Source organism: Anolis carolinensis, chromosome 5 (assembly GCF_035594765.1).
Source record: "Anolis carolinensis isolate JA03-04 chromosome 5, rAnoCar3.1.pri, whole genome shotgun sequence".
Lineage (NCBI taxonomy): Eukaryota > Metazoa > Chordata > Lepidosauria > Squamata > Dactyloidae > Anolis > Anolis carolinensis.
This window is the reverse complement of record NC_085845.1, coordinates 76,504,315-76,517,934: the sequence shown is the minus strand read 5'-3', so window position 1 is coordinate 76,517,934 and position 13,620 is coordinate 76,504,315. Positions and strand designations below refer to the sequence as shown.

The 13,620-nt window shown below is 38.6% G+C and overlaps 1 protein-coding gene across 10 annotated transcripts in view; it reads right to left on the bottom strand.

Annotated features, from left to right (window-relative positions):
- Window positions 1–13,620, bottom strand: part of fryl (FRY like transcription coactivator) — a 174,911-nt gene that overhangs the window by 100,097 nt on the left and 61,194 nt on the right. For all 10 annotated transcript variants that reach the window (XM_062981612.1, XM_062981611.1, XM_062981613.1 and 7 more), the window contains one exon: window positions 10,236–10,435. In XM_062981612.1, coding sequence (XP_062837682.1) covers window positions 10,236–10,355 — 120 coding nt within the window. In that variant the 5' untranslated portion in view covers window positions 10,356–10,435. The remainder of the gene's footprint in view (window positions 1–10,235; window positions 10,436–13,620) is intronic.

Below are 13,620 nucleotides of genomic sequence, written 5' to 3'. Positions count from 1 at the left end.
AAAATGGACACCCTTAATCTACAGTGTACATGCACGCTTATATGTATGTTCACACTTTTAACATTTTTTTTTGTAACCATGTGCCTTTGTTCCCTGGGTTTGATTTCATGGGGTGGGGACAGTTTTTACAGAGATCCTGATCCACATTCCAGAGTTTTCCAAAAACAAAAATTACAACATTTAATGTCCTGTCCCTTTATCCAACATCCATAGTTTTTCTCGAAACTTAATTCATCTGATCTTCCTGGTATTGATGTGCATTTTGAAGCAAAGCAGTATGAAAAGATAGCAGAAATTGTAATTATAATTGTATTGTTTTACTTTGTTTAATAATGTGTATTATGTTGTTATGTAATGTTTGTGTTTGCTTTTATGACTGTAAACCGCCTTGAGTCCCATCCGGGAGATAGGGCGGTATATAAATAAAGTTTTCTTATTATTAGTAGTAGTAGTAGTTGGTATGCAATCGGTCATACAAGTGGTTTTATTTCTGTAGCAATTCAACAAGATTAGGAAGAAATTGAGTACTTGATTGTGCTTTCTTTTGCCCTACAGCACTTCTTCCTCTAGGTGGCTGCTTTATATCATTTCTTTTCTCAAATGCTTAAAATGAGTATCTGTGAAAAAGGCAGTCTGCAGAAAACTAAATAGGCTTGGATTATGGATGAGCAGATTAAATGAGTATGATGAACATCACTACACTGAAACTGTTATGTTTGTCTCCGTACATAGAAAATAAACAGTAATGAATCGTAGAAAACAGGAAGCATTTATACCAGTTTATAGAGCAAAAAACAAAATACCACCCCATCCAAAAACCATACAAAATTCAGAGAATTTATATACAGTAGACTCTCTATTAACCAAATGTCAGGCAACTAGAATTCTCAAGCAACTGGCACACAAAAATCTAAGAAATACTAACTTAAAGAAAATTCAAATACAAGTATAATATAGTAAAACCATGTTACATTAAGTTAAGTTTGTCTTTATTTGCTTTTAATTACTGTATTTCAATATTAATATTCAATCAATAAAGGATTTATGGTATGATATGATATAATATGGGGTATATTATTATGCCTATTTTAATAGTAAGTGTAAATCAACCAGAAACTGCATTATTCCAGTAAGATATTCATGGCAGAGATACAGGCCAAATGCTGTGGGGCCTCTTCACGTTATTTCTGATTTAGGGTGATACAAGGAAACCCTAGGATGCAAGATTAATTCATAAGGGGTTTGCCTTTGCCTTCACAGTTAAGGTTGAGAAAATGTGACTTGTCCAAGGTCAAAAATAGTAGATGGAGATAAAAGGGAGCTCAAAAATGTTAACACCAACTTAACCTCTCCCTATGTATGTGTTAGTCATGAGCACATCTAATTTCTCTCTTAAAACTTCACAAATTATTACATTTAAGGGGGGGGGAATGCTATCTGCATTTGTCCAACATTGTCTGCATTGATTTTTTTTTTTTACCTAGCAGTAGATACCTGTTTAATTTATCACATATGGAATTTATGCAATGCAACAACAATAAGGAACAAGTTGAAGGAATTATAGGAATCTCAAAGCAGAAGAATCCAGACTTGACTAATTGTGCAGTTTGTAAATAAAAAAATTCAAAAGACCTAGTATCAGCATATTAATACATTTATATACTGGTTGATTTTCAAACTCCTTGAAATTCTGTTTATTTCTGACAAAATATTATTCTCCCAGTGAATGAAAAAGAAAGACACGAGTTAAAGCAAAATAATGTTGAATTTGCAAACAAACCTGGGAAATGTTTTTCATAAACTTTGAAAAAAGGAAAGGAAAAAATAATATTAAAAACACAGTGGGTCCTTGGTATTTGCTGGGGTTTTGTTCCAGGACACCTGTAAATACAAAAATCCATGGATGCTCAAGTCCCATTATGTTCAATGGTGAACTGATGGTTTCTGAAACATGGAGAGGCATCTATTGTATTAATCTCAAAAGAGCTTTGGGATTTAACAAAATCTGTAGGTGATTTTTGTTGTTGAATAATGACTATGATATCCTTACCATTTTAACTGAAAGATTGGAAACAATTCTGCAGGAGTTCATTCTTGAAGGTCACTGTGAATTTTTACTAAAAGATATTGGCAAGATAATATGAGAAGTATTTTATTTTATTTTTTTGAAATATTTAAAATGATATAATGAGAAGCAAGCAACAATGATTTTTTGGATGCAGAAAGAGCTTTAATTTTTTTATTGTGTGAGAGTGTGAGAGAATTGGCCGTCTACAGAAATGTTGCCCAGATGTGTTACCATCTTACTGGGAGGCTTCTCTCATGTCCCCGCAAGCTAGAACTGACAGACGCGAGCTCACCCTGTTTTGCGGATTCGAACTGGCAACCTTCAGGTCAGCAGTCCAGCCGGCACAAGGGTTTAATCCATTGCACCACCCCAGCACCTTCTTAGTCAGAAAGATATGAGTTTTGGTGATAATTCTATCAAAGGAGTAGAAGTGATTTATAGTTCACAGAACACACAAATAGTGGTCAATGTTGAGTTCACAAATCATGTGTAATATAACTAGAACAAGACAAGGCAGCCCATTGTCTCATCTCCTTATTGTTACTTTTGAAGCTTTGAATAGAATTATAGGATGAGGCAATATATAAAGTTTTGAAAGAAATACTTCAGTTTAAGGGCATTTGCTCAGTGATTATTTTGGGAAATGCTTGGGAACGCATAGACCCACTGTTGAAGAAGTGAAGAGAATACTGGGAGTTGTCTGGATTTAAGGTTAATAAACAAAAGACGATGTTGACAAACAACACGTTCCTATGTGGTTTGGATAAGAGATACTCAACCAGTACAAGTTCTTGTAATATCCAGTATAATATCTTCTCTTGCAAGAATGCTTAATAAAAATTGCTTCTTCAACAATAATCTCTGTCAAGTTTCCTGGTAAGAATCTTTGTTTCTTACAGTGTTGATTACTGTGATGTACCGTATTCCACCAATTCTCATATGCACTTTCCCTCCAAAAAAAATTGAGGCTAAAAAAGTGCATCTTAGAATTGCAGATGTTCTAGATTCAGTGTTTGTTTGTTTTAAAAAAAGAGGATCAGAAGCAGTGACTCTGAGAGTGGGAGGGAAGCCAGTTGTCCCTGTCAGTTCCCAGAAAGCTTTAGCGATCCCCCAGCTTTCATGCTACTGCCTCCTACTGCTGGCTCAACATGGCTGATGTACATGGCTTCTTTCCATGCTGTTGCTGCTGCTCTTCGTTGCTGCCATTGGCTTAGTATCCCCAGGTTTCTTGTGAAGGATCTGGGACGGTGGCGGTGACTGAGAGCTGGAGACATGCAGTTTGTCAGTACTTGTAACGTTTTCTGCTTTTTTTCTTTTTTTTTTCTTTTATATATATATATATATATATATATATATATATATATATATATATATATATATATATATATTGAAGTTTTACCTTATAAGATAGAGTAAATTAACATTGAAAGAGTGAGAACATTTGATTGTATAGAAAGTGGGAAAACTGAGATTTAAAAAGGATCAAAAAGGGAGAGAGAGAAAACCAAAAACCAAAAACAAAGCTAAAATGTCCATATTTATATAAAAAAGAAAAAAAAATCTGAACAAATGGCGATATAAAAATGCAAAGTACTTGGCAAAGAAATACACCAAAAAGCAAAAGCAAAAAGCTCACTGTTTCACAACCTGTTCACAAGCCACCAGCAATTGTGAACTGTAGTTCTTTTTTTCTTCTTCATCATGACCTTTTTTTTTTTTAACAGAAGGAAGTTAAACGAGTGGTGAAAATTAAAATTTATAATAGTCAAATTTGAAACCCCCACGTTGAAATGGTCTTTCCTTCTAAAAACCTTTCGAAGGGATCCCAGACTTTCCTAAACTCAGAAGGGTCTTTTGACTGGAGATACCCTGTCAGAATGTCCATCTCAGCCACCTCCGTCACTTTCACGATCCATTCCTCCATTTCTGGTGTTTCCTCCAATTTCCAGGCTCGTGCATAAACTATTCTCGCAGCCATTGTCATCAAAGTGAAGAGTTTATCATGTGGCTTCAGCAGTGATGTGTCTGTTATTCCTAGTAGGAATATTTCTGGGTGCATGGGTATTTTTAACTTTAGTATTTTTTCAGTGGTTTTATGAATCTTAATCCAAAAGTTTTTTGCCTTCTTACAAGTCCACCACATGTGGAAAAATGATCCTGTTGCTTGTTTACATTTCCAGCAAGTGTTTTTTAATTGTGGCTGTATTTTGGCTAATTTAACAGGTGTCATATAAGCTTGATAAAACATTTTGTAGAAATTTTCTAGAAGGGAATAGCTTCTGAAAATTTTTATTTTTACTTTCCAGAGGTATTCCCATTCATCTATGCTAATTGAGCGACCAATGTTTTTAGCCCATTTTACCATACACTCCTTGATATATTCATCTTCTGTGTGTAATTTTAACAGGAGACTGTAAAGCTTAGATAGTTGTTTATTTCTTGATTGAAGTATCTTATCAAGGTCTGTCTTTTCTTCTTCAAATCCTGTATGCACATCTTTTTGATATTGTTGGTGTATTTATGCATATTCAAACCAGTTCATGCTATAGCCCTGTTGGTTTATTTCTATCAATGATTTCAGTTGGAGGTTATCTTGTGTTTTCTTGAGTATTTCCGCATATGTTGACCATCTTTTACTGCCCTTTGAATTTCCACTTTGTTTGAAAGCTTCTTGGATCGAGGTCCATTGTGGTAATTTTCTGTAAAAGAATTTTTTGTATTTGTTCCAAGTATTCATCAGAGTTTTCCTAATTGGGTGTTTATTGAAGTTTGAGTCTTCTGCCACTTTCCCATAAATTAAGTATGCATGTAAGCCAAATTTTAAACTATCTCCTTCCAGAGTTATGAGACTTTGATTGTCAAGATGGATCCATTCTCTTAACCAAATCAATATAGCTGCTTCCCTGTATAATTTTAGATTTGGAAGAGCCAGTCCTCCTCTTTGTTTAGTGTCTTGTAAATTTTTCATCTTTATTCTCGGTTTCTTCCCTCTCCAAATAAATTTCGTAAGTTCAGCATTCCAATTCGTAAATTCTTTTTCCTTGATGTCAATTGGAATGCTCTGGAACAAGAAGCATAGTCTAGGTAAGATATTCATTTTTATTGTAGCTATCCGTCCTAGGAGAGAGATATCCAGATTCATCCATTTTTTCAGATCATTTTTTATTTTATTCCAGGTTTTTCATAATTATTTTTATACAGATCTTTGTTATTCATTGTTATGTTTATTCCTAAATATTTTGCTTGGAGAGCTATTTCAATTCCTGTTTCTTGACTTAATTCTTCTTTTTCTTTATTGCTTAACTTTGTCGCTAATATTTTTGTTTTGCGTAGATTGATTGAAAGACCCGCAACTGATCCAAATTGATTGACCAGGCATATCATTTTGGGAAATTCTTTCTGTGGATCTTCTGATATTAAAATAATGTCATCTGCAAATAACTTTATTTTATATTTTTGGTTTTTCACTTTTATACCAATCAGGTCATCATCTTGACGTAGTTTTCTTGCTAGGATTTCTATTGCAAGTATGAATAGTAAGGGTGAGAGGGGGCATTGATTTTTGGTATAGTTAGTTTTACACTTTCTCTCAGTTTATGTCTAGTAATTCACTCGCCTAAGCTTGATTTAAGGTAACCATACTGAAAATGATAGTTTTGCAGTGCCATTTTTTCATAAAATTACATCAATGGTATTCGTGAATGGAGGTTTTTTTTAAAAAAAACCAAAATTAGAAACCCACAGTTGATGTGGTCCTGGCAGGGAAAGACTGATTTGTTCTACAGTAGAGTAGACTCTCAGTTAACCGGCACACATGCAGATAGATAGATATTGGGTATATTTAGTTACCAAACCTATTGCCATATACTATTATAAACCCTAAGAATAGTCTTCTGTTTCAAAAAGTTTATAATGCCCTTTGCTTTTCAAAGTAATATAAATTATGGCAAACAAACAAAGAAAAAGGTGTCAGTTAGAAAACTACTTTCCAGAACAGATGCAGGTGACATATGAAAGCAAGGCAATATAAGATCTGTAATATTTTATTATGCTGCTGCTAAAGAAGTAGATTGTTAAAATGCGAATTCAGGCAACAATAAATCAGGCAATCTAAGAAGACACAGCAGGTGAGCAAATATAGTTTATTATACCTATACCATTTTCCAAGAAAATGAATTAGATTTTTTTTTTTGCCTGATTGCTTATCAGTAAAAAGTGGACCAAAAGCCAACTGTTCTCAACAAGCAAACCATACAACAGCATTTTGAACAAGGATAGCTTACGATCCTTAAGTCAATAAACATATAAGATAACCTTTCTGCCTAAAGAGTTTTTAAATTTTAATCGCCCCATTCCATGACCATGCAAACCGTGTTTTCTCAATTATAGAAATGTATTATAATAGAACATAAATGATACAAACATTTAGAGGCGCTTGTCTATGTATAAATGCCAGGCTGATTAGTGTAACACTTAAAGAGTTAATTGATGCTCTGTCTTCTTATATAACTTGTACACTTCTTAAAGCTGCCACGTTTACAGTTTTTAAAAATTAGACAAAGTCATGTTCACACATGATCCACCATAACCACAATTTGCAGATTTATTCCCATAACCAAGTCAAAGCTTCCTGATAGACTATCAGGATCTAGTTGTTAATATTCTAGTCTTCAAGAAGATAATTTCTGTGTTTCATTCACAACTAGAGCTGCATTTGGCCATATATCACTTGGAATCAGGATATCTGCAAGCTTCTCCTGTTCCTACCACAGGTCCCTCATGTTGCTCTTATCTGCTTAATATAGATACTGGTCTTGTGCATTTGTATATAAACGCTGTTTTGTTTTGTTTCATTCACTTCGCTTCGTTTTTGTTTGCTGCTTCCGAAAATGGGGTGCCTATCCAAATGGGATTTTTGTCTTGCGCCCGAAAGAACGAAACTTTTTGGACCATTGGCGGCAATGCGGGGGGGGGGGGCTTCCTAGGCTTGCCCTCCCCTCAGTTTTAGGGCTATAGGGGTGAAAATCACCACACATGGAGGGCATATTGACACCTTTTGCCCACCAACCCAATGCAACTGTCTGTTCTCTGGCAGAAGAGAGGGGAAGAGGATGCACAAAGGGTTTGGACTGGAAACAAGAAAATGCAAAGGTACTATAGGGACAATAGAAATGTAGTTTCCCCAAGGGCCACGCTCAGTGTGCCAACTGCAATGTCACTTGGGAAGTCTGACCAAGCGTGGCCAGATTCCCTTTAAGGGCGACACAGGAGGGACTCCTTTTGCCCACCAACCCTAACCCAGAGAAAGGCTGCTGCCTGTTCTATGGTAGCAGAGGGGAAGGAGATGCACAAAGGGGTTGGATTGGAAACAAGGAAATGCAAAAATACTAAGGGGAAAATGTAGTTTTCTCAAGGGACAGTTATAGAGAGAGACTGAAGGTTTGATGAGAGAGAGTGTTGTGACTGCGCCTTCGGGGATTATGGTTGATGGGGATGGAATTCGAAGAGGAAGAAAAAACCCTCGTGATGAGGGTTCACTGGAGGAGTTGCGCAGGAAGCGACTTAGAGAGCTATATGGGGGATCTTCTGAGGAAGATTCAGATGGGGAGATGGATGCTGAGGAACAGGTGGTGGCTGGGGAGGCGGGCACTGAATGGGCACAGCCACCGGAGATGTCTGGGGATTTGGGGTCTATGGATACTTCTGAACCTGGGGTTTCTGCAGGAGCTGATCCCAATTGGGATGCTTGGAGAAGGGAGGATGGTTCTTTAAGTGTTCATGGGGCTAAGTGTGGGCAGGATGATTGGGACTCCGACGAATTGCTAGGTACTCCAGATCCACGAGCTCTAGCTGTGTGGAGCTCAGACTCTGAGTAGATTTGGGACACCTGGTGTTTGGGTGTGAGTGTTTGGTCACCCAGGAGGAAGGGGAATAAAATGGGAATGTTTGGCCACTGCACTTTGCGTGTGGCAAGGTGTTGCTGAGGTGCCATTGGGATCTCTGTGAAGACTGGACTTGGACTATGATTTGAATCTGCTGTTATCACCTAGCTTGGCTCTCGCTGTGTCTTATCGTGGACCTGTTTTGGATGACTGCACCCTCTTCAGACCTTGGATCGGAATTTGACCTTGCTACTGCCTTCGCCCTGTGATTGATGACTACTATCGGCTTTTGACTCCTGGCTTGCTCTTTGGACACCGCTGTTATCTCCTGACCTGACCTTGGAATCCCGGACGACGTCTTTTCACCATCCTTTTGGAGCCTTTGGCTTTATCCACATTGTGGAAGCAGTCTACTGCATTCTTAGTTTGTTTGTTTGTTTCCTGACCAATTTGGTGTTTTCTTTTGGGAACTGTTCCTTTGAAAACTACAGAGCCGGCTGGCAGGGCTTGGACTCAGAAAGTGCAGTTTGCACTAAGTTTGTTTAGCTTTGTTTTTACCTGCTTATGTTGCTGAATTATATTTTTGTTTGAACTGCTCTTGAAGCACTGATAGTGAAGTGTTTCAAGGGTTTTTTTCTGTGTTAACATTACTTTTTGGCTTATCTGCTGAATAAACTCTATTTTTGTTCGCTAATTGGCGTCTGACTCTTGACAGAGAGATTGTGTGTTTTTTTTTTAAATAAGGTATTACAGGAGCCCAAAATGTCTTTGCTTTCAAAAATATATTTATTGTATAACAAATAATATTTATTATATTCTATTTGGTCTCTATAACAGCCCAAAGGAGAGGGAAGACCCAAGCCAGAGGCAATACAGAGAGATAGGGAAAAATAAAAGTATATTTTCCAAGGGCCAGTTATAGAGAAAGACAGGTTTGTTTTCTGAACTGAGAAGGGAAGCCCAACAATTTCTTTACTTTGAAAAATATTTGTTTTTTTAAAAAAACACAATAGGGGGAGGGAAAGAATTAAGAAGATTTAAAGAATTTAAAACATTAAAGTACAGCAAAGCTAGCTAGCTAGCTACAAGAGAGAAATGCCCTTCTTTCCCCCATCCCCAAAGCCCCACACATGCTCCCCAGCCAAACCCACCCCCACCTCTTCAAAAAATCTTTCCCCAGCAAGGCAAATCTTTCCCCACCAGCAAGGCAAGGAAGTAGCAAAGCAAGGCAAAAGGCAAGGCAAGCAAGGGGAGAGAGAGTAAGCCAGTCCACCAGTAGCAGCAAAGGACACACCGCAATGGGCGCCTTAGGGGCGGTTGCCCCCTTAAATACCCAGGCCACGTCACTGTTACCTTGGCCTCTGATTGGCCAAAAATCTCCTCCTCCTCCTCCTCCTTTGACACATGAGGAAGGACTCCCCTGGAAAGCCACATGGTCTCAAAATGAAAGAAAGCCATGGTGACTGTGCAACCTTGTCTTTCGTTTCGCGTTTTGTTTTATTTAAAAAGAGGTCTTTCGTTTTGTACCTTCTGAATGGACAGTACGAAACGAATACCCAAATGAAATGGATGAAACAAATACTGTGCCCACCTCTAATAGATACCAAATATTTCTATAAAGGGGATAACTTCCAGCTGCTAAAATTCTCCCTTTCCTGCTGCAGACTATGCCTAGACAAATCATTGCTCAAGTGAGAAAACAAACCACAAAAATTGAAAAATCAACATAGCCTTTGCAGCTCCACCAAACTATATACAGAAGCCCATATTCAAGCCCAAACAAGAAGATACATACAATTGTTTCTGCCCAACAGTTCTCTTTTACTAGCTTGCAATAACATTTGGCCACGTCTAGATTAAAGGCCTCTATCATGTCACATTTCTTTCCTTGACCCAATGATCTCTTGTTGTTATTATTGCTTCTCCTTATAGCTTGAAAGAAGCATATGATTTAATGTTTCTTTAAAAAGCACAAAAATCAGTAATAGAAAAACTTTGATATAGTTCTATTTTGCAGTGTCTTGTAGATCTGTAATTCCGTTTTACTAAGCAGTCTGTTATTCTAAAAATCGTAATAATCCTACTGTACAGAGAAATAGAGAAATTCTACTAGCTACCAGAGGGAAGGAGGGTAAAGTGGAGCATAGCTGGTGTGCTACTGTAGACCAGTGAATCTTCATTCATTCTTTTATAATATAGCCTATTTCACACACTCCATGTTATCAATAACACGTTAAACAATTTTAAACAAATATGAACAGATCAGTGCATCTTAGAAAACTCACCAAAGGTTCAGCCATCACAACTTCAATTTTCTTTTCAGCTTGAACAGCAAACTCAGCAAAAAGGCTCTTGATGACATATTCACCAGGTTTGACATCTGGATCAATTGTAATATTAGACATGATGACACTCCTCTTTTCCCAAGTGGAACTGATGCTGGGAGAAATTCTGCGTTTAGTAATGCTTCTGGCTGGTGCTGATGCTAGTGGGAACAGAAATAAGGGTCATTAATAATAAAGACAATTAAAAACATCAGCATCTTTCAGAAGTAGCAACAGATTCTAGAAAGTTAAAGAATAATAAAAAAATTGCTCTTGCAAGAGAAACATTATTCACATTTTGAGATCATTTTCTTATATTTTCCTTAGAAAATATATTTATATAAATCCATAACATTAACATTTACATTAGACATATAGGGATATTTTACAGACACTATTACTGACATATTCCGTTTTGTTTCTTTTCTCTCGAAATTTTCCACTTTATGTATCTACATTGTAAAGGCAAGTTAACCAACTTTTAATATACAGCTCAGGAAAAAAGTCACAAAGATGTCTGACATTTTAATAACTTTTTGAAAATGTTTTTTTGAAAAGATTGCATATATAATGCAATGTAATGCAATCTAGTTCTGTTTCCTAGATATGCTGTATGGTGCTACTGTATTGTAAATTAAAAACAAAAAAATAAAACAGAGATTAGATGTTGAAACACCTTTGTGACTTTTGGGCCACCCCTTACAGTAAATGCTCTGGAGATGCAGAATAGGAGCAGATGCTTTTTTTTTTTTAAGGGGGGGATAGTAATATAATTCACATTAGCTCACATAAATGTATAACTGCAAGTAATTATTCACTGGGAATAGGCACCCAGGAGCATATTTAACCTCCTGATTCCTAGAAGTGACACACAATATGTGCATGAATGCATTAAAAAAGGAACAGAAAATAAGAAGGAGCAAAGTGCCAAAGAGGAGTTCAAAAGTGCTTAAAGCAAACTGGGTATAAGTTAGCAAGTCACCTTTTCTCAGGAGACAAGCAAGCTTGCTGCAGACAGTTTAACTGAGATCAGCAGGATATTGAAGAAATGCCAGAGAAGGCAGGCAAAGGAAGCACAAACCCCCTCTGCTTTCTTTGTCATATCACGACTTCTGGCTTTAAAAAAAATGTCTGGGCAGGAAAATGTTGATGAAGGCACTCTTTTGACATGAATCTACCTTGGAATGGCAAGCAGAGGGTCCCGGTGCTTCTTTTAGGGTAGGCTATCCCCAGACTACAGTGAGAGCTTACCTTAAAAGAAACACCTTTGCTTGTTATGCCAATGAGCTGCCATGGTGGAAAGGAGAGTGGAAGGAGTTGGCACTTGTTTTAGGTTCTGCCTGGACAGAATATGGCAAAAGATAATACTGTATCTTAACTTTTATCAAAATGTAAAACAATCCCCTTCTCTGAGCATAGTGAAAGGCATTTTAATGCCTGGGCAGTAAAATGGCTGGCCTTGAAGCAGCGCTGATATTTTCACTTCTCAATGGAATGGATCTGAGGATTCCCCATGCTGGGTCCCAAAGCTACCCTTTATATATGAGGTCGACTTGTAAATGAGTATATACAGTAATGAGGACTACTAAGCACAACAAACTAAGGATATAACAGCTGGCCCTCCACATTTGTGGATGTGATTTTTGCAGAATTGATTATTCATCAATTTGTTCTTTCTCTCAGAATCTCCTGTGCAACTCTAAGGTCAATTTTTGCAAGAAATCAACCACAGAGTCATGCTGGAGGACCTTGAGATTCCTAGGAAGAACACCTCTCTAGGAATCTCTAGGTCCTCTGATGCTATTCTATGGTTAGTTTCTGATGGAAGTTGATCAGAGAGAGTCATGCTGGAGCACCTAGAGATTCTTAAAAAGATGGTCTCTCAGAGGAAAAAAATAGCATTTTAAAATTTGTGTTTTTTCACTTTCATGGGAGTACTGTGCTCCAAACTTCAGTGAATGTGGAAGACTGACTATAGTATCAAAAGCAGACCTTGTCATTTCTGTGCTTATTATAATCTCTACACTACAAGAAAAATAAAACAGATCTGTGTTGAAGTGTTGTTTTAGAAGCAGAAGACAGATACCAACAAAGAACATTGTAATTTCAACACAAGCGCTCTTCTGCAAAAATCATTATTGTATCTAAAAACCTCATGAATGCAAGTTCAAATTAATACAAGTAACTATAAGAGATACAACCTCTTGTATCTCTGCAAAATACATAGCTAACTAAATGGCTACTTCAGTATTCAACCTAGCTAGTTTTACAAGAGCTTTCACCTTCCAGGGCCGGTCGGAGATAAATTTAAATATTAAGCAGGGGCGCTGAAAAGCGCCCCCCGCCGGCCCCGCCTCCTGCGCCCTGGCCCCGCCTCCCAACCAGCGTGCCCTGGCCCCGCCTCCCGCACTGCGTGGGAGGCGGGGCCAGGGCACGCTGGGTGGAAGGCGGGGCCAGGGTTGGCCCCGCCTCCCATGCTATTCGCCCTGGCCCCGCCTCCCACGCAGCGTGGGAGGCGCGGCCAGGGTTGGAAAGAGGGAGGCTTCGCCGCCTGGGGAGGGGAGGAGGGATCGCCTCCTCCCCTCCCCGGGCGGCGAAAGAACCAGGCTTCGCCGCCCGGGGAGGGAAGGGGGGATCGCCTCCTCCCCTCCCCGGGCGGCGAAAGAACCAGGCTTCGCCGCCCGGGGAGGGAAGGGGGGATCGCCTCCTCCCCTCCCCGGGCGGCGAAAGAGGGAGCCACAAGGCCAGGGCGCACTGGTCGGGCGGCGGGGCACCGTCAGAGCGGTGCCCCGCCTCCCTCCCAGCCTGACGGCGCCCCCCGGGACCTGCGCCCGAGGCGGCGGCGTCAATGGCCTTTATGGTGGGGCCGGCCCTGTCACCTTCTAACACAGCACTCATAGAGTAACTCTCAGTGATATTTAACTTATAGCCAAAACACATGAACTTGAATACTTGCAATCAAGCAGTCACAATGTAATGAAAGGAAATACTCAAACTACCAGAAATAGATAACTAACAAACCCAACAAATCTACCTGCTTTTTAGTTAAGCAGAGTTCTCCAACAAGAATGCATTAACTGGTTGAAATTCAGAAGATTTGACAAATCTGTGAAGAAAGAAAGTTCATAACCCTATAACAGATATAAATATGAGGTTCTATGAGGACAAAACCAATACCATAGTGGACTCAGCTCCGCTATGTTCTAGTGGAGTTGAGTCATTACATTAAAAGCAGACCAATTCCAAATACCATGAAGAACAGAAGTCTAGAGTTAACCTAATGTAACTTCTTCCCTCTACCTCTACAATCAAATTGGAACATGGAGATCAACTTTACAGATGCAGG